This window comes from Callospermophilus lateralis, chromosome 4 (assembly GCF_048772815.1).
Source record: "Callospermophilus lateralis isolate mCalLat2 chromosome 4, mCalLat2.hap1, whole genome shotgun sequence".
In the NCBI taxonomy this organism is placed as follows: Eukaryota; Metazoa; Chordata; class Mammalia; order Rodentia; family Sciuridae; genus Callospermophilus; species Callospermophilus lateralis.
Genome location: NC_135308.1, coordinates 68411535 through 68433154, shown reverse-complemented (window position 1 = coordinate 68433154; position 21620 = coordinate 68411535). Strand labels below are relative to the sequence as shown.

General features: G+C 46.0%; 1 protein-coding gene across 1 annotated transcript in view; it reads left to right on the top strand.

Moving 5' to 3' along the window:
- The window catches only part of Cracr2a (calcium release activated channel regulator 2A), an 88352-nt gene extending 67397 nt beyond the window's left edge, over positions 1 to 20955 (top strand). The window contains exons 13-18 of the mRNA XM_076855286.1: positions 486 to 621; positions 6349 to 6430; positions 6504 to 6618; positions 16965 to 17066; positions 19330 to 19406; positions 20868 to 20955. Coding sequence (XP_076711401.1) covers positions 486 to 621; positions 6349 to 6430; positions 6504 to 6618; positions 16965 to 17066; positions 19330 to 19406; positions 20868 to 20955 — 600 coding nt within the window. The remainder of the gene's footprint in view (positions 1 to 485; positions 622 to 6348; positions 6431 to 6503; positions 6619 to 16964; positions 17067 to 19329; positions 19407 to 20867) is intronic.
- The last annotated feature ends 665 nt before the right edge of the window (positions 20956 to 21620 follow it).

Here is a 21620-nt window from a genome sequence, read left to right as displayed (position 1 = left end):
CAAGGACAGGGCAAATGCGGATATCTCTGTACCCTGACTGAAGAATAGGCCTACTTCTCTCCATCTCTCTTTCCCCCTGCAAACGCCCCAGTGTGTTCTTCCCCACATAGAGGCTTCCTGGCTCCTCCTCAGGCCCTGCTCTCTGAACCCTTGGCTCCTCCACTATGCTCTCAGAACTCTTGGAGCACTGTGCTTTAATAGTTTGCCTCCATGCCTGCCTCCTCCTCTGCTCCTCAACCAGGGCCTGCCTCCTCCTGGGTCACAGCAGGTGGGCTTCCCTTGGTTGGTGGCTATTTCTCTTCCCCTCTACTGATGCTAGAAGGAGCTTCCATGCCACACCCAGGCCCTAACTGCATTCTGGGTCTGAAGTGGCGGCCCTGGTGCTATCTTCTGTGGAGCCCAGCAGAGACAAGTGAAGGGGGAGTCCTGGCAGCAGCAGGGGCTAGTGGACGTGCCCAGGAGGTGACCAGACTGTTTGCCCTCAGCAGGAGGAAAGCTCTCCCTCTACCCCAGACCGGCTCTTCAAGATTGTGTTTGTGGGCAACTCAGCGGTGGGGAAGACATCCTTCCTCAGGCGGTTCTGTGAAGAACGGTTCTCCCCAGGCATGGCGGCCACTGTCGGTGAGTTCTGTCCCAGAGAGGGATTAGGAACCCACAGGAGGGGCAATGGGACTGGCTGGTAGGGACACTAGTGTCTGCTGTTGGTTTGATGGTGGCCTAGAGGGGCTGGGACATTGCTGGCCACTGAGCTCATTTGCGTGTGATGGAAGCTCTGAATCCTCCATAAACTAGCCCTGGGTTTATGGGATGAAGGTGGGCAAAGATGGATTAGGGGCCCTTTTATTGTGTGAGCTCCCACCCACCTTGCACGACTCCTTCCCCCTTGTCAGCAGGACCCAGAATCTTCATGCTCCCCCAGGACTGACCAGGGCTTCTCCAGGGACTCATGCCCTGCCACCACACCCCTCTGCCTTTGAGAAGGGACTGATACTTCCTTGCCTTGCCTCTTCAAGTGCACACAAGTGTGTGTGTGTGTGTGTGTGTGTGTGTGTGTACACAGATGTGTCATAGTGTTCTGCTTACCAATTGAATTTTACCTGTCCTACATCCCAGTCCTGCTGGGTGACAGCTGGAATTAATTGTGGAAGCTCATTAGGCTTAGCATTAATGGATGATCATGGCTGGATGTATTCCCACTCTTGGATAATATTTTTCTTAAATAGAGGCTATTAATTGCTTCACCCTAAGTTGCACATTGCATTGGAATACGTGGCAAGACCCAAGGGCATATTGACCTTTTAGCTTCCACCAAGTCGAATCACTCAACAAAAGATAAATACATTGAAGAGCTACCATGTACTATTTAACCCGACGGAGAAACCAACTGTACTTAATGTATTTAGATGATTTGAGTATTGACCAAGGACTGTTATGTTCATCATCTCAGTCTATCTTCCTAACACCCTTAGGACAGGTATTGTTATTAGCACAATAGTCAGACAGGAGACTGAGGCCCTGAGAGGTTAAGAGGCTTGTCCACACTCTGTCAGTTGGTTAATACTCATCATTAATCCCCCCAACACACCTTCTATCCCATTCCACAAAGCCCCAAATAACATCAAGTTGTATGCACTGGTACTCTGTGGGTGATAGGGACCTTTCTCTGCCTTGGGAGCAAGGAGAGGTTGCAAGCAGGAGAGGCTGTGGAGGGTCAGTGAGACATCACAAGTCCTGTGTCCTCCTCCCAGCTCTGCCACTGACCAACTATGTAACCTTGAGAGGACATGATCCCTCTTTGGGCTTCAGTTTTCTGTCATCTGTAAGCTGAGTGATTATTTCCAGGTGGTGAGGCAGGAATTAATGACCGTGGGGAGGACGCGCCTTCTCTGGAGATCACTCCAGGCAGTGGGCCCAAGTCATGGCTCCAGCACAGATGGGAGGCAGGGGCATGGACAGCCTCAGACCCTTAAAGGCCTGCTGCCACCCCTCCCAGCACTGTGTGTCTTGTGTCAACAAGATCAGGTTCCATTTACATTTTCAACCTATGGCCCTGAGATGGAAGGCCCTGAAAAAGAGAAAATCAGTCTAATTTGCACTTCCCAAGAGACCAATTATGGAAACACATACAATTTAGGAAGTGGGGAAAAAATCAAAGTTTCCAAATCGGGAATGCCCTTCATCACCCTGCTCAAAACACATGGGGCTGCTGCTCATGTTGGTTTCCCTGCCATAAACATCCCTTTCCCTGTGCCAGTGTCTGTGAGCAGATGTCACACCAGCCACTTGAAGTGTTCCTTTAGGGAGATGTAGTAGTCACACATCCCCCTAAGGCCAAAGCAGTCCATCTCTAGAAGGGGCTCTGGACAGTCACCTGTCAAGGGCAGCAGCCACAGCTCCACCCAGTAACAAGGACCGGACTCTTCTTTCACACTCCATCCTCAGAGGGTCTTGTTGATTTCCTGGTCTCCCACACCCTCCTAAGAACATGGTGTACTGGACTCTTGGTTTGTGTGTAATATGAGTTCTAAAATACAGCATGTGACTCAAGTTATCCTACATACCCCACCTTAGGAGCCAGCCTATTCCTTTAAGAGCAGCTGCCTGGGCCTGTGAATGTCTTAGAGATATTAAATGATGGGTTTTGTAGAATACTGACGCTGGAACAAACCCTATAGGTAGCCTGTTCATATCCCGTCCTGTTGTATGGGAGAAAACTGAAGTCCACAATCAGGCTGAATATTAGAAATGAAAGCTCACTAGCACACAGGACTCTAAGCTGGTTCTCGACCTGTTTGCTTTAAATCATAGTCCAGAGCCCAAGGTATTTCTCCTCGAAGCATTTCCTGATAGAATGCCCTTTGTCCTATCTTGGCATCAGTCTGATTTCTATCCCACTCCACCTCCTTCCAGAGAAATCCCTGGAGCATCCCCACCTTGGGCTTTTCTCCATGAAAACTTGGTGGCACTCCCTACTCCACATCTCTGCTACCCAGTGACAGTATGAGCCTGTCTTCTCCAGAAAGGTTACTGTCACCTTCTGGGGGGTCCGTCTCTAATCCATACCACTTCTACAATGCACTTCCAGTGACAGCGGCTCCTGACTTCACCTGTCATGCAGGAACCAATCAGCTTGCAACTGAAGGTCACCTTAGTGTGGTCATTGACTGCTACAGCTAAATTTAAAGATCATGAGTACCTAACTTAGCCCCCCACACACCCTCCATCTCACCTCAGTTAACAGAAGAAGAAAGTGAACCATCCCCAAATGAGGTGAAATCATGTCACCATGGTCACACTGCTGGGCAATGGCAGGAACACAGAACACAGGTTCCTTGATACCTGGACCTTTGGAGCTGGTGGTGGTCTTAAAATCAGTTTGATCCAGGGCCTCTGACCCCATGCTCTTCTGTGCTGCCTCTTCTGTTGGACTCTTGTATTCTCCTGCCACAGGTGTGCATGTGCTGTGTCTCCATCTGCATCTCCTCTATTCTCCTTGTATCTTCTGACCATACGCCCAACCCCTGTGGGCTTGTCTCCTTCCTTGGCCTGCCCGTCTGAGGCTGCAGAGATGGGCATTGCATGTCCCGCAGGGAGTCTTCCCAAGCTCACCACACACAGAACACATTTTCCCAGCACCCCTTTGTCTGCCCCACTTCCTGTGACACAGAGCTCCCATCTTCCAACAAAGTAACTAACCGGTGAGGTACAGCAGGTGTGCTGAGGGCAGCTCCCACCTGCTGACCCTCCTGTGTGTCTTGCCAGCAAGCAGAGGGCTGTCCTTTGGGGCTTTGGACCCATCAGCTGGTTTATATCTGGCCCTGCAGGGGTGTGGGGGTATGGAGCATTGTGGACTTTCTCCTGAGTAGTTATCAGAAAGAGGGCAGCCCCTTCAGTCTTAGCACAGACCAAGGAAGCTCCTCTGCGTTCACCAAGAAGAAAACTCACCCTTGTCATCCTTTTGTTGTTGTTGTTCAGATTTTTTTGGGGGGGGGGTACTGGGGATTAAACCCAGGGGCACTCAACAACTCAGCCACATCCCCAGCCCTTTTTTATATTTTATTTAGAGACAGGGTCTCACTGAATTGCTTAGGACCTCACTAAATTGCTGAGGCTAGCTTTGAACTTGTGATCCTCCTGCTCAGCCTCCCTAGCCGCTGGGAGTACAGGCATGTGCCACCATGCCTAGCTCTGTCCTGGTTTTTATTGGTGCATTATAATTACCAATAATAGTGAGATTTGTTGTTACATACTTGTACATGCAATGCAATATAACAATGTAAAATGGTAAATTTTATCTCCCAGTGCCTCTCCTTTCCCTGCTCCCTCTCCCTGGTCCTCTTCCTCTATTCTTCTGGTCTCCCTTCTATTTCATGAGATACCTCCAACAAAACACATACACACACACACACATACACACACCTTTGTTTTCCTTTATTCTCTCTAGCTTCCACATGAGTAAACATCTACAAGTCTTGGCTTTCTAAGTTTCACTTATTTTGTTTAACCTAATGATCTCAAGTTCTGTCCATTTTCTACAGTGACATAATTTCATTCTTCTGAATAAACTCCACTGTGTATAAATATCACATTTTCTTTATCCATTCATCCCTTGACAGACACCTAGGTTGGATCCATAATTTGGCTCTTGTGAATTGTGCTGCTATAAACATGGGTACACATACATTGCGATAGCATGCTGACTTTAGCTCTTTAGGATAGGATAGTTCTTCAGTTCTGGGTCATATGGTGTTTCCATTCCTAGTTTTCTAAGAGGAACTTCCATACTGATATCCATAGGTCATCTGTTTGATGGGAACACTTGGCGCTGAGCTTTCTGGGTGCAATGAAACGCTGGGCATCCTGTGCTTGATGCACTGTTGTCATAGAGCAGTGAGCCTCAGAGCTGGGCTTGCACCTCGCAGTAGCTGCTGGCCAGCTCGGGCAGGGCACAGCTGCTGGGCTGCTGCTCCTCCATCTCTCCATGGTACATGTGTGTACATGTGCGTATGTACATATGTGTTTGAGCAGAGAGTACCCCTCATGTGGATGTCACAGGGACAGTGAAGATGGAAACCCAGCCAATGGAAACTCTGGAAATACAAAGCATTTAGCTTTTTTTTTTTTTTTTTTTTTTTCCACAGTACAGAAAAACTCACTCCTGTCTCACCCTCACCTGTGAAGCAAAAGGCTTCTAGAGTCCCTGCTGGTTCTGACATTCCAGAGGAGGATGACCCTTGCCTCTCTTATACTCACAGCTCTTTCAGTGCCCTGGCCCCTGCTGCCAGTGCATCCAGCAGGGGCTGGATGACATTTTCCATTTCCTGCCTCTGCATTATCTGTCTGGTCTCTTCTGACGCTCTCTGTCCCAGCTGCTATTGTTCTTCCTTTTCCTGAGCTCTCCAGGTCTAGGACCTCACAGGCCTTTCTGAAGGTGGAAGGGGATGCCCTCAAGGTACTTAAGAGGTACTTAAGATCAGGTACTTAAGAGCCAAGACTTTTGGAACATCTTTATGCACTTGTGAACATTCTTAGGTGTGGCTAAGAGAGAGGACTGTCTAATATTAAAGAGCCTTATTGAGGTCCTTATATCCAAGGGCTGATGTCAGATACAAAATGCATATCACTCTCTGAGGTAGAGGACCCCAGGGGGCATCACACCCCTGGAGAGAAGATTATCAATGGCCAATGATGGATTAGCATTCTAAACTATCTCAAGGGCAAATGTAACCCTTCACTCCTCCTGCCGTGCTTCCTCCCTTCCTTCTTCCTCCTCTTCTCCACACATCTTTGAAGCCACTGATGGAAATCTTAAAGTATGATCCAAACTCTCAGGGTGTTTGAATTTTATTAGGGAAATTTTGAAAGGATTTTAACTGAAAGAAGAAAGAGGAGAAGGGAGGATGGAGGAAAGAAGGGGAGGAGAGGAGGGAGGGAGAGAGGGAATAAGTTTGGGGACCTTCTTTCCTCCTCTTTCATTTTCCCAATGAAGAAGTAAATTCATGAATACTAACAATTGCCTGTGCAATGACATGTTGATTTTATAATTATGGTCTTGATCTCCTAAAGACCTTGAAGATTACATTACAATGAGGAGCTTGTAGTTGGAAGAGGTTAAGTGACTGGACCAAGGTTCCACAGCAGAAAGAGCAGAGACAGGACCAGAACTCAGTCCCCTCACCACCCAGTCAGTCCTGTGCTCTAGGCATTTTCCCACACTGCTTCCCAGAAACTGCAGGGGCAGGTCATCAGCCTGGACCTGACATGATAGCACCCTGGCATCATTTCCTGAGGTGGAAGTGAGGATGCCTCTGACCCAGGGCAGCCCTGACTGGCCTGTTCCACCCACAGGCATTGATTATCGAGTGAAGACAGTGAATGTGGACGACTCCCAGGTGGCCCTGCAGCTGTGGGACACAGCAGGGCAAGAGAGGTGAGGAGCTGCCTCTGGAGGCCTGGGCTGCCAGGGAAGGCTGTGCACCCTGACCCCTGGCCTCCTGTGGCAGGTATCGCTGCATCACCCAGCAGTTCTTCCGGAAGGTGGACGGCGTCATCATCATGTACGATCTCACGGTCAAGCAGTCGTTCCTGTCGGTCCGACAGTGGCTGAGCAGCGTGGAGGTAATGATGGCCACCTCCTAGGGACCCTCCTACTTGCTATTACTTCTTCTTTCTTCCCTGCCCACTCCCTCCTGGCCCTCTGTGCTTTCACATCCCGATTCGGAATTCACCTGCCCAGGAACAAACCGTGTCAGGCAATTACTCACCTGGTCATCCAGGTTCCCAGGGCCAACTAGTGAGTCAGAAGCCAACAAGGCAGACACAGTTCCCACTCTCAGGGAGAGAGGGGACACGAGAAATACTGATTATACCAGTGCTCCAGTTTGAATGTTCCCACCAAAACTCATGGTGAAATTTACCCCTATTGTGAGTCCAGACAACTGTGCACCGAGTACAGGGACTTACTTAACCCACCTGTGGTTTTAGAAGTGGGACTGTTGGGTTACAAGAGGCCCTAAGGTTGCTGCCCTAATCCATTGGGACTGTGGCTTTATAAGAAGTAGAGAAAAAACCTGAGCAAAGGTACCTGTCTCACCATGTGTCCCTTGTGGGGCCTTGGGACCTATCAGTGACAAGGACCTCCCAGACATAGGAACTGTGTTCCTTGCATTATGGATTACCTGATGTTGAGTTTCCCAGCCTTCAGAGCCATAAGCTAGATAAGCTTTATTCTTTACAAATGCCTCAGTCTGTGGTGTTCAGTTACAGCAACACAGACACAGAGTGAGACAGCCAGTAATCGCATCCTTACAATTGCTGGGCGCTAGAGTAAGGGGGATTTTTCTGGTGGAGGGGCACAGAAGAAGGTTCCCCTGAGGAATCAGTGTTTAAGTTGAGTCACAGATGAATTCTTCCCTTATTCTTTTTTTAATGAAATTTATTTTTTTATTTGTTCTTTTTAGTTACACATGACAGTATAATGTGTTTTGACATATCATCCATACATGGAGTATAACTTCCATTCTTGTGCTTGTATATGATGTGGATTCACTGGTGGTGTGTTCATATATGAATGTAGGAAAGTTATGTCTGATTCATTCTAGAGTCTTTCTTCCCTCTTTCACCATCTCTCTCCCACCCCCTGAGTCTTTATGGCTCTACGGGGTTCAGCTACACCCCGTCCAAGAGCCACTCCATTCAGTGTTCAGGGGCCTCTGTCACCACCCTTCCCACAGAGGAGCATGATCAATGGCACAGGGTTCCAAGCTTCCCCCACAGCCAGAGACCTGCTAGGGCTCTGAAGCCACTGTGTTCCTTGCATTCTGCATTACCTGCAAGATCTAACTTCTTGATTCATAGTGGCTATATATTGCCTTGTAAGTGCAAAACACTTCCTGTTCAATGGCAGGTTCTTCCTATAATTCTTCCAGGCATGTTCTCAAGGCCAAGGGTGGTGTGGATACACCACTTATCATTTTCACAAATTACTCAGGTAGCATGTACTAATCGCTCCAGTAACAGGATCCATCATTTGTTCGTGCATTTGTCAAAACACCACCAGGTTCTTCTCTACGGACCAAGAATTAAAGCAGTAAATAAAAGAGGCAGAGCTCCTGCCCTCATGAGGGTGTATTCAGCCTCCTGCTCCAAGCTCATGAGGCCTGAGTAGCCCTGTCACATACTTGTCACTGTGGTAAATCCCATGCTCCCCATCTGAATCCCCTGCCAGACCCTGTGCCTCCTGAAAACTGGAGCTGCATGATTGTAACCGGGTGCTTGGTGTGGGGCCCCAAGTAATTGGGGGAAGAATGAATGGATAGATGCTCTTTGGTCTTAAAGATGCGACACTGGACTTACTGATTTCTTCATCCCTTTTTGCACTGAGATCTATTATTTCTCCCATTTATATCTGGTTTTTTTGTGTGATTTTGAAGGGCTGAGCCACTCTCTTCTGCTATTAATCTGCACCCTTCCCATTACCAAGAAAAAAAAAAGGAACAGAATGGAAGCCAGATTCAAGGATTTCTCAGAAGTTTTCTTAATACAAACCAGTTCTCAAACAATGACTGTGCATAAAACATAAATGAGGAGCCGGGAATGGTGGCACACACCTATAATCCTAGCAGCGCAGGAGGCTGAAGCAGGAAGATTGAGAGTTCAAAGCCAGCCTCAGCAACTCAGCAAGACCTATCTCTAAATAAAATATTTTAAAAAGGGCTGGGGATGTGGCTGGGTTGTAAAGCGCCCCTGGGTTCAATCCCTGGTACTCCCCAACACCCCACAAAAAAATATAAACACAAATGAGAAAATGTAAGTTCTGAAATATAGTGGATCATCTATACTCCAAGCTCATAATGGCCTATAGACAATGGATTCCTTTTCCGTCTCCTGTTTCTCTTCATTGTTGTGGGCGGCACCAGGAGAACCATCAGGGGCTACCTAACCCAGCAGTCTTCAGACTTGTGTTCTCAGAGCCCTGGAGTCTGAGACTGATATTCCCTGGAATGTCAATGGTCACAGTTCTGGTCCCCTCATCTCCCTTTCTTTTCTTTACTTTCTTTTTTTTTTTTTTTTTTTTTTTTTTAAAGAGAGAGAGAGAGAGAGAGAGAGAGAGAATTTTAATAGTTACTTTTTAGTTTTCGGCAGACACAACATCTTTGTTTGTATGTGGTGCTGAGGATCGAACCCAGGCCGCACGCATGCCAGGCAAGTGCGCTACCACTTGAGCCACATCCCCAGCCCCACTCATCTCCCTTTCTCAGTCAGCTCTGCTCAGTTTCTTTCAGCTTTGTATACTTACTGGAAGTCTAGTTATAGTTTTATTAGACAAAAGTGTTTCCCTTTGAAAATCACCAATTTAGTTCAATCTGGTATACCTGTCTCATTCTAGAATGAAGAAATGGAGGCTATAACTTCTTCAAAGCCACCTGTTCTTTTTCCAGAGGCATTTAATTCTGTCCTAATATCTATGATCTATACTAGAACGGACAGAGACAGTCCAGGATTAATAAGAGTGGATGGACACACATTTATGGAACTGTGATCTCTGCCATCATTAAGGATATAATTTCCAGGGATCTTGAGAACTGGGATCTAGCGAGAGAAGGAACAGCAGGTTGAATTCAGTGGTGGAGGTAGAGGTGAAGAAATCTCAGAAGGCTATCTTTGCAGCTTGGGGCTCAATCATTGTCCAGACAACTGTGTACTGAGCACAGGGTGTTTAGTGATTCCTTGGTGGGAAGGGGCATCAGCACATGCCTGGTAAGATGTCCCACAGAAGCCTTGGAGCAATCCTGGGCTTCAATGCCAGGATGAGGTGATAAATCCATACTTGGATAATTCAGGATTATCTAACTGTGCTTAATTTGTAGTCAGAGTTTTTCATTTAAAAAATTTTTAGCAGGAAATATAATTACACTCTAAACCATGATTCGAACTCCAGATAAATATCAGGATCACCTTTAGACTTTTAAACAATGCTGATCCTAAGAACTTCTTTTCCAAACAGATGATCCAGGGCCTGAAAATTTATATATGGATGTGTATATACATACATACAGTTCCCCTGGTGGTTTTGATTCTCAGTCATCCCAGCCCAAACAAGTGCTTCTCAAACTCCCCTATACCTGGGGCTCTTGCTAAATTGCAGGCTATGTCAGTAAAACTAGACTGGGGGCTGAGATCTTATATTTCTAAAAAAAATTCCACGGAAGGACAATGCTGCAAGTCCATGGACGACTCTTTGAGTAACAATGCTCTGAATCCTTTTCAAAGACATTTGTGACCCCTCACCAAGAATTTGCTGAACATAAACTGTGTGCCCAGCATTCACTTGGCATTCCAGAGATTTCCATATGATAGACCAGGAAATGCATTCAGTTCAGTGGCTCAGGGTTTCAGCAGCAAGCACAGAAGGCTGTGTCAAATGGCAGAGTGTGTGTTGAAGGTGTGGAACAGAGGCATCATAATGCAATTATTCTCCTGATTCTTGAAAAGCTAAGTCATTCTGCCTTGGCAACCAGCAATCAGAGATGTCAGGTGATAGATTAAAACTTGACACCTAATTTGATCTAAGGAGAACTGAAAATAATAAGTACTTTATATTTGTGGAGCACCTTATTTTTCCAAAAAGCTCCAAGCACTTTACTAACTCCCTCGCCTGGGGAAGGAGGATGGAGGGGGAGCGTTAATAACAGTCTTCATGGTTCTCAAGCCTTATTATTAACTGAATGGTGGCCAGCTGTTCGCAGTGCCCCTTCCTCCCTCAACCTGAAAAGCAGTACAAGAAAAGAGGCCTTAAATTTCCATACATGCCATAGATGGGCAGCAAGAGTTTGTGTGGGGTAGGAACAGATGCTTCGGGGGAGGCAATGGGAAAGGAAGTTCTTACCATCCCAGCTCAGCCACTTCCTGGCCATGAAACTCTGGTCAGTCATTCAGTGGAGAGTAGATCAATGATCTGAAATGTTCCTAGTGACCCCAAATTCTACAGTAGATGGCACTGGACTCTTTTAAGGAGGCCAGGATAGAGTGGGAGTATGTATGAATGAGAGGACCCTTAATCCTTTCTGCTAAAGGGAACCAAAATCCTCATGCAAGAAAATACCTACAGTGTTAGTCTATTTTTCATTACTATGACAGATATCTGAGGAAAGCTACTCATAAAGAAGTTTACTTAGCTCACAGTTCAGAAGGATCAAGGGAATGTCACCTGCACTGACTTAGCTCTGGTGAGGACCCTCTTGGCCACATCACATCATGGCAGATCACATCATGGCAGGAGCAAGTGTGGGAGGAATAAATTATATCACCAAACAGGAAGCCAAAAAGAAGAGGAGGGGTCAGGCATACTGTCTTTATGACAACCTTCTCAGGAGAACTAAGCAAGGTCCCACAATAACTACCTTCATCTTTTCCAAGGACACAGCCTCAATGACCTTATGCCCTCCCACTGGTCCCCACCTCTCAAAGGTCCCACCTCCCAACATCATACTGAGAACCACGACACCTTCCTTTCTGGATGAGGTGGGAGGCTTCTGCTCTCAGGACTGTTCTACCACACCCCTCCCAGTATCCACTCCACCTGGGCAGCTTCCCCTTGCATTCAGACCCTCTGAGAAGAGGCTAAGCTGGACCCAGCAACACTCTGCCAGTTCTCCAGTGCACCTTGTAGGAAGTCAAAGCAGACAGTCACTCATGCCAGCTCTGTATTCCCAATCCACCCCCAGCCCTTCTCATCTCCATTGGTAAAGCTAGTCTAACCATTCCAATTTGGAGAAGACACTTCTTAGGCCTTAGGTGCTCCATATTAAGACCCTGGGACAAACTAGACCTCTGAAGACCTTGAGACCTATTTCAGGTACAGAAAGTCAACTTGGGCATAGGTCTGTATGAGCTGATATTTCCTTTCAAATCCATGTTTTTGATCTCCAATGTCTATAGTCCTAGGATGTTAAACTTCTTGTTTAGATCCCCCCCACTTTTTTTTTTTTTTTTTTTTTTTGGTCATTCTGATAGCACTATTTTAACAGTGGTCTACTTTATGCTTTGAATTAGCCCTTACCGCTCTGATACTGTGACTTGTTTTTAAAATGCACATATTTCTTTCTCTTCTTCTCTCTCTGCTGCTCCCTAATGTCTCCCCCTCCCTAATCTCAGGGGAAACAGTATTATCTTTCTTTTTTTGATATATTTTTTATTTGTTCTAATTATTTATATATGACAGTAGAATGCATTTTGACACATCATATATAAATGGAGTATAACTTCTCATTCTTCTGGTTGTACATGATGTAGAGTTACACAGGTCATGTAATCATATATGTGTGGGGGGTAATAGAGACAGGATTACCTTTCTTCCCCATCCTAGACAGAATTATCTGTCCTTGAGCACACACCCACCACAGGAACAAGTAATTCAGACTTCGTGGGTGGCACCAGAAGGTCTTAGAAATGACTGTCTCCCAAATTAATGAGTGAATTACAACTCCAACAAAGAACACATGGAATGTAGCCTTTGAACCACTTCTTTAAAAGCCTCCTATTCCTGCTGATGGGCAGAATCACAGCTTCTGGGACAGGAGTCCCTGTCTTTCTCCTTTGCTTTCAAAGCAATAAACCTTCTTTCCCTTTTTCTCAAAACTGTATTCTCATTATTGGATTGGCATCCAGACAAGGACCAACCTTTTGGTAATACTATAGTGTTAGGACTGTAAGTCAAGGAAGTAGAATATGACCAGAATTGGTAAACCAGATAGACCTTTATCTCTGAGTTGGAAGAAAACTTGGGGATTAACACAAACAAAAAACTTGGAGATCAATACATTTGTTTAAATATAGGTGAGAAAAAAAATCAAAATCTAAAGAAAGGAAACGACTTGTCCAAAGGCACCCACAGCTGGTCAGTAGCACAGCCAGAACTAGAATCTAGACCCTACCACTGCACTGTGCTTCTCTCTGGTCACATGGTCCATGGATGAAATCTGCTGCTGAGAAATAAGTGTTCATTTCTTTTTCAGTCCTTCTTGAGTTCTTCGGCTCCAGGGGCTCTGGCCCACTTCCTTCTCCTTTCCTGGGCTGCGAGCTAAATCTCATTCTCTTGATCTTTGTCCTTGGTGACAATGTATAGCATGGAGCAAAAATAGCAGTTTGATTTTTTTTTCCCACGTTCCAAGTTGAGCTTGAAGTGCTGGCAGTTTAAAACGAACTACACAAATAAATCTTGTTTTGACTCATAGTCCAGGGGGGTGGATAAATATGGAAACCCCCAAGATATAATTTTGCAGTCATTTTTTTCTTAGCATAACAGAATACTTTAATGTGCTGAGAAATTTTTTTGTTCTGGCTCCAGAGAAATAACAGCACCATCCTAGCTAAGTGCTTTTTCATGCCTCCCAGCAAACAGATATTAACACACACACACACACACACACACACACACACACACACCCTACAACCACCAAATCCAGCAGCTGCACATCCTGAGCTGAATGCCAATCCTCTGCTCCATGTTGACAGCTCTTATTATTTAAAGTCAGAGATGGGTAATCTTTTGAATTTCAACATATCTGTCTTCCCAAAAACTCAAATTCAGAGAAAGGCAGCTAAAATGATCGAAGGTGTAGAGAGGCTTCTCTGTCAGAAAGTCCTAAAACAGAAGTCACCTCTAGAACTCTATTTTATAGATAGAGATTAGACTCAGAGGAGAGGAAGCATCAGACAAGTCACAAATGACAGAGCCCCAGTCTCCTGAGCGGAGATTGTGTGTCTCTGGCTGAGGAGCTAAGCTTTCTCATTCTGGCCTGTCATGCCCCTGAGATCTTTACTAGCATCCATAATGGTATCAACAACAGAGCTCACGTGGACCTGAAACTTGTTCACCAAAGCCCCGGAGGCTTGAAGGAGGTACACTTTGGACCTTGAAAGGGAAGTGTGGGGCTGGAGGCATAGTTCAATGGTGGAGTGCTTGCATAGTATGCATAAAGCTCTGGGTTCTACCCTCAATGACAGTGGGGGGAAAAGGGGTGTTGGGTCATCTAATGGATAATTATGAACCTCGTTATACCAAGTGGTGGACAGGTTGAAAACCTAGTTAGGAAAAAGAAAGGTATTAAAGTATAGACATAGTTCAAGACCTTTGGACTTAAAGTTGAAGAGGGTCATGAGACACCCAGTCCTTCCCTATGCCTCTGGGTCAGAGACTAACCTCGGGCCAATGTAATGAGGACAGATTGCCTGTGATAACACACTCTCTGGCCTTATGTGTGTTCTCATTTATTTTCGCCATTTCTTTAGAGATGGACCGACTTCTCCTCTATCAGTGGCAGGCCATAGCCACCAGAGGGAAGGAAGTGACTTGTCCAGAGCACTTGCATAAGAGGAACAATGCAGAGAACAGAAACCACAGCTTCAGCTGGGTGCTGTGCTTCTTTTTCTGTTCCTTCTAAACTCTTATTTTTATATCTAGGAATTGCTTTTTTAAAAAAGAAGAAGGAGGCTGCCCTCTTTTTTTCCACAAGAGACAGCACTGCTGTTCATAATGCATAGGGCCCAGAATTTGGGCTTATGACTTGTGCCCTACATTGTCCCTTTTGGTCATTCAATCTCCCCTTTGCAAGTGAGGAAACTGTAGCCATCGCGCATACCAAGTAATAACAAAAATGCAGGTTAGAATTCTACCCTGTGATTTTCAGTCTGATGCTCATCTTTTTAGAGAGTTTCCATGTCAAGAAACCCCACAAGCCTTAGTCATTCCTCACACATAAATCTACAAATATATCTTTCTCATGTGCTCTAAACAGCAAGCCTTTTGGCCCAGTTCCCTGTTTCCTCCTCTTTTCTTCCTTTTCAGAGAAAAACTCTTCACATAAGTATGCAGTCTCACGTACAGTTGGAGAATGGGGAGTATTTCCATTAACTAAAACTCTGGCTAATAGGGAGCCATCAAGTCTATATGCCATGAGTGTGTTACTCACTTTCAGATAACTGGAAGATGATATAATCTACTTAACACATCAACAACAGTGCACACAATCAAATTAATTAATTTATTTAGATACTGGGGATTGAACCCAGGGATGCTTGATCACTAAGCTGCATCCTCAATGCTTTTTTAAAATTTTCCGTTCTGAAACAAAGTCACACTAAGTTGCTTAGGCCTTGCTAAGTTGCCGAGGCTGGCCTCCCTCTTGCGATCTTCCCGCCTCAGACTCCCAGATCCCTGGGATTACAGACATGTGCCACCATGCCCAGCTTAATTTATTTTTGATGAATCAGAAGACACTGTAAGATCTTGAAGTGCCTTTGAGTCATCATTGTGCACATTAATTACCATCCTACCAATTGATGCCATTTTTAGAGAGTTCTATTTAGTAAGACACTAAGAGGCAGAGGGTTCATTGGAAGTAAGAATCTAGACAGAAAGGTGAGAGAATTGTGGAGCTATGTACTGAACAGTCCCCACAACTCAGTGACTTCATTGTCGAATGTTCTTCTGGTTTCTGTGAGCCTAATGTTCTCATTTAGTAAATGAGAATTTTTTTTTTCTTCTACTACTGAACTGCAATAAAAACAAATGTACAGATTAAGGAAACATTGAGACTTTAATTTGAAAGGTAATTGCATTTAAACTTAAAATAAGTATGCCTTTCAGATGGACTTTAGACATCTATTTGAAATGCAGCAGTAAAGTAGCTAAAGTATTAGCAAAACTGTAACTGCTTAAGCTTCTGTTATCCTGTGGCCCCCTGTGTTTAGTAAAACATTTAGCTATGATGAATAACTATTTGTTACTAAATTATGATTAAAAGCCTCTAATTAAATATTTCACAAAGTAAAAATAACAACCTTCTTAAATGTGAACATTACCATATTTCCTTGCTGAATAGCTGTAAGTCCTGGGGCCTTTGTTCTCATGCAGTATCCCCTCTCAAGGAAGGGCAGAGACCCCAGGAAGCAGGCCCCTGGCTGATGTGCCATGGTCAGTGCAGAAGTAAATAGAATCAACACCTTGAATGAACCCAAGAAGTGCCACTGAGGGGCGGCTTGGTGGTGCAGTGCCAGCCCTGAGTTCCATTGCCAGCATTAGCTGCTGTAGCCACATGGTTCTTTCTGGTGCAGAACTTTCTTTAGAACCACAGCACCCAGTGACATAGATCTGTAGTGCCCACCTCCAGTTAGGCACATGGCAGTCATTTTCGGAGTTCTGTGGGCCCCATACTGTGAGTCAGATTTGGATCCAACCCTCAGGGAGTTTAGGTATCAACAAGGTCTCTGGACATAACCACTTTTATTTTTCGGTACCAGGGATGGAACCCAGGGGCACTTAATCACTGAGCCACATTCTCAGCCCTTTTTTATATTTTTATATTTAGAGACAGGGTCTCACCGAGTTGCTTAGTGCCTCACTAAGTTGTTGAGGCTGGATTTGAACTTGCAATCTTCCTGCTTCAGCCTCCTGAGGCACTGGGACTACAGGCGTGCATCAACACATCCGGCTGGACATACCACTTCAAATCAAAGCAGCCTGAAAAACAGACCCAAACCATGTTGATTAATTGCCTTGATTCATTTTGGCTCCTTAGACCAAGTTTGGTCACTTAGGAATGCCCTCGAGATGAGCCCTGGAAAGAACCTGCCATCCATTCTTGTCAACACTCCCCTTGTCCTGCTGCCTCCCCTCAGCACACCTGGGAGCCCGCAGGCTCTGTTCAGATCCTGGGAGAGTGTTGAAAGGAGAGCAGGCGTCACAAAGAGACCCATAGGCAGGTCCAGTCTTCTTGCAGAAGCATGGTGAACTGAGGCTATCTGACAAGATGGCCCTTCCTCAGGTCTTGGTCACAGTTGTGGCAGCTCTCAAACCAGGGCACTCTCAAACCACATTGTATCTTTCCAGTCAGCACTGTAAGCCTGCCCCCTGGGCTCTCCTATGGATGCTTCTCTCAGCTGAGGGATTCTCTGTTCTGTAGGAAGCTGTGGGAGACCATGTTCCCATTCTTCTGCTGGGCAATAAACTTGACAACGAGAAGGAGCGAGAAGTCCCCCGAGGCCTCGGAGAGCAGCTTGCCAAGGTAAGAACCAGCATTACCATCTCTCAGACTCCAAGAACCCAAGAGCCTTGGTGGGACCTTCTGGAAGTCCCTTGAGAAGGAAGCAAGATGAATGTCTCAGCATCATGGGAATACCCTGACTTCTATGCAATGAGCATTTTCCATAGAAAGACACATATCATCAGAAGGAGTTGGCTGAGGACCACTGGGCATGGGCAAATATCCTAAATCCCAACCCTTGGACTGTAGAATCATGAATTATATAATCGATAGTGAGGTCACTTATTTCAGTCCCCCACTGAGGCTTGAACCCCATCATCTGTGTCACTCCTTGATTACACTCAAAGATGAAAAATTCTATCTGCAGGGCAGTTTGCTTTTCTTTGGACTGCTCTGCTCATGAGTCCTCCTTTCTGTCAAGATGGAGCCTCAAGATTAATTCAGGGCAGGTATTGGAAAGTCCACCATTACAATCAGCATCCGCCCCCTGGCCCAAGAATGGGACCAGCAGGGCCTAATGGAAACCAGGCCATGAGGCAGTGCTTGCTTGTTCCTGGGTGTCTTTTGTAGCCTCCCTTTGGTTTTCATGGAGCTGTGTATCTGGGAGGATACACATGCATAATGGCCAACCCTGAGATTTCATAGTTCTTTGCGCACTTGGCCTGAACAGGAAATCATGAGCTCAGAGCCTGGGAAAGGAGCGCAGGGAGTAAGACCCAAGAAGAAAGGATGGAGACCAGGCTGGCAATGTCTAGGTGAAGGGTCACCATGTGGTTACATGTCTACAATTCTGAAATCCAAAGCACTCTAAAGATACAAAGTTTCCTTAAGTTTTCATCTGGCAGGAAAATCTGACTAGAACTGACATGGGGCTTTACCTCACTTTGAATGAATGAATATTCAAATGTCTCACTGAAGAAATGCTAATTTATTTGATTATAGAGTGCAGTCCCAGATCCTCTGGGGGCATTTTATAATATATAGTATATATATGCATTACCTTTCAAAATTCAAAAAATTCTGATTCCCAAAATATAGCTAGATCTAAAGATTTTGGTTAAGAAACTGCAGACCTATATTATTATAATTCCATTTTCTTTTCTTCTTTTCTCTTTTTGATCTGTTTTTATAAAAAAAGCAGTGAGACAGGAGTTGAGTGATTCATTCAAATTATCACACAACTCATCAGTGGTGGGATTGGCACTTGGAGCTGGAAGGCAAATCATGCCTTCCAATAATAGGTCCTATGCCCTTCTTCTCCCATCCCCACTCCCACTTTTAAAGTCTCTACTCTTTGATAGACTGACCCAGAGTCAGGGTCTGATAGAAGTATGGACAGGGAGAGATGAGTCTGTGGACACACCATCCCAAACACACCAATCTCCCTGGTGTTGGAAGCTAAGCAGTCTAATTAGTGCTTGGATGGGAGACAGGGAGAGATGAAGCTGGGTGTAGCGGGCAGAGGATGGATCTGGGCCTGGGGAGGGGAATGGGAAAGCTGACTGCAAGCCAACTGCAACCAAAGAAGCCTCCTCGCTCAACCTGTCTGGATCCCCACAAGTATGAGCTTCCAAAGAAAGAGCATCTAAAAGCAAGAGCCCAATGCCATCAGCATTATAATGAAGCAAGCACTCTTAGTGCAAATGAGAACTGGAGTCTGGTGAGCCTTGGCCAAGGGCCCCCCATGCATGCAGCACAGACTGATGAGGCGATGGACAATTGTCCTGTGCCCAGTGCTGACAGCCTGGGCAGCTAGAATATTAATTTCCTGGTGTAGAGGAGAACTCAGACTTGGAGTGCCTCATGATGTCTGCCTAAGGTCCACGGAACACCAGCATCCTGGGCAAAGCATGCTACTGGGAGCTCTGCCATTTACTCAATGTGTGACCTGGGCAAGCCACCTGCCATGGCCTCTCAGCCTCGGTTTCCCTTCCTGGGAAGTGAGAAGCATGGTGCCTACCCTGGCCTTTGTGCCTCTGCCTGGGCCCCAGGGCTGGTGTGAACATGAAATGAGCACATCCAGTCTTGAGAGTGATTCAAGAAAGTCTAAAGTCCTAAGCAGCACACAGCTTTGTTGTTTTACAATTGTAATGGCTCACCCTAGAGAAACTCGTAGAACTTGCATCAGGCAGGGAGCCTGGGAGCCAGAAACCAACCACATTGGGGTGAAAAGGGGTGTGAAGAGTTGAAGGGTCTGCAGGAGGAGATGAGGGTGGTAGACAGAAGCAGACACCTCTCACAGTTAACTCTTACTCCCCCAATTCTCTCTGTTTTGTGATTCTAGGAAAATAATCTGATCTTCTATGAATGCAGCGCCCATTCTGGTCACAATACCAAGGAGTCCCTGCTCCATTTAGCCAGGTAGGAAGACAGTCAACAGGTGGAGGAATCTTCTGACCAACCTGTGCCAGGCCTGATGGGAGCCTGTGTTCACCTCCACCCAAACCATACCCCTGGGCCCTCCCTCTGTTTGGGCTCCAGTGCTCTGAGTTCAGGCTGTGGGGACCACCGCCTTTGTGTGGGATTTCAGCCATCAGGTGCAGCCTTCTGAAACACAGTAATGAAGAGAAAGGCAGCATCCCTGCCTGTCACCCCCATTGCAGTCTTCTTCTGAGTCTTAAAGGCTGCTTTTTTGCAGAGATTCTTTTTTAAATGCAAATGCTTTTGGGAAAGGTCATATTAGTGGTCCCTCAGTACTGGCTAATATCAAAGCAGAGATTAGTTGGTAGCCAGCTGGGAACAAGCCTGGGTTATAATAGGAGTTCCTGGGGTGGAGGGGGAGGAACCAGAGAGAGGCAGGGCTGTGATGAAGTCTCAGTCAGAGGTACCCACAATCATGGTGCTAAAAGGACCAGTCACATAGAAAGATTTGTTCCTTAAGATCCTGCCTACGCCAAATATTTAGAAAACAAAACCACACTGGGAGCCATTGTCAATATGTAGGCATCCATTCATTCATCTCTCCATCTGGGCATTCATTCCATTCCATCCATCCACCTATCCACCCAATAAATACTTAATAGTGCTCTTGTCACACTCAGCCCTCATGGGCATTTGAAATATTTGAATTTGAGTAATTAAGAACCCAGAGCAACTCTTCCATGCATTGGAGGTATTATGGATATGGTACGTACTCTGGGGAAAGTTCTAGAATTTCCTCTGCCTCTGACTCCCTGGGTAAGGCTCTCTGAGCTTTGTTGGTAATGTAGGAACAGCAATCACCCTCTCACAGGTTGTTGTGAGAATCAAAGGAGACGTAGAAGATGAAAGTATTTTGAGAGCATAAAACAGGGATAAGACGCTTACCATTATTTTTAATCCCTCACCTCCTACATTTCATCTGGAGCTGTGGCCACATGGTGCAGCCCTTCTGTAGAGTTAAAAACCAATAAATCTATTTTCTGAGCCCCAACAGTGTGCCAATCACGGTGATAGGCTGTGGAGACACAGAGGTAAAGGCCAAAGCTCTGCCTTCAAGCAGCTCATACTTCGGTGAGGGATATGGCCAAAAGCATTATGACTCTGGGTGATGGGGTTCCAAGAGAAAAGGCTCAGAATCAAATCAAGTGAGAGTCAAGAGGGACTTTTAGAGAAGGTGTTTTGAAGAATATGTATTGATTAAACCCTTTGGCTTTACAATTAGAGTCACACTCCTGTCCTACCCACAGGAGACTTAAACACGTTGTCTGATTCTCTGGAGAAGTGGGGTGCTCTCTAAATTACTCCAAAGATCTGTATCCTATAAGGGTGCCTAGTCCATGCAGCCAGCCCCCAAACGTAGCAGCTTTTCTGCCACTGACACTGTTTCTTACCTTCTCCCAGGTTCCTCAAGGAACATGAAGACACAGTAAGGATGGACACCATTCAGGTTGGTCGCCCTGCCAAGAAGAAATCCTGCTGTGGCGGATAGCAGGGACTATTTTCAAGGACTAGTCCCACAGAGTCTAAGATTTCAGGGCTACCCCCAATCCTGCAAATGGGCTGCTGTGTGGCACCACCTGGCCAGGCCCGTGCAGAGCTATGTCTTTGTCCTAACTTGCCTCCCCCAAAGGAAGGAGGCACACGTGGTCAGGAATGATACTCTTAGAGCATTGTGGAATCTATGCTCTGCTTTCTCTGCTAGACCCCAAATGCCTATAAATTTTTATTGTGTTTTGTTTTTCTCCAGCCTGGTTTCCTGGGGGAAAGAAACACAAGGGCTTTTCCAGAAAAGCCACAATATGCCTTCTCCATCTCCCATCTCCTCCCCTTGTCCTTAGGAGCCTCTGTACTACCGTTGCCATGGCAACCATGCAGGGCAGACTTGCAGCTTCCTGTGGGCCAAAATGAATCATTTGGGCAAGGCCAGGGTGTCTTGTCTTGCTTTGGACCCTATTCTCCAGAGGTCAAAGTAATGTTCTTGATGTGTACTTCATGGACTTCAAGGGCCCTGAGTTGCTGAGAGAAGCAAACCAGGAACCTATATTCTAAGTTGCCCCTCCAGCCCCAGCCCAGGAGCTCTGCTCTTTCCCTAATCCCAAACTTTGGAGCCTCTCAGTGGTCACAGTGCCCGCTGGCTCTACCCTCTCGAGCTCT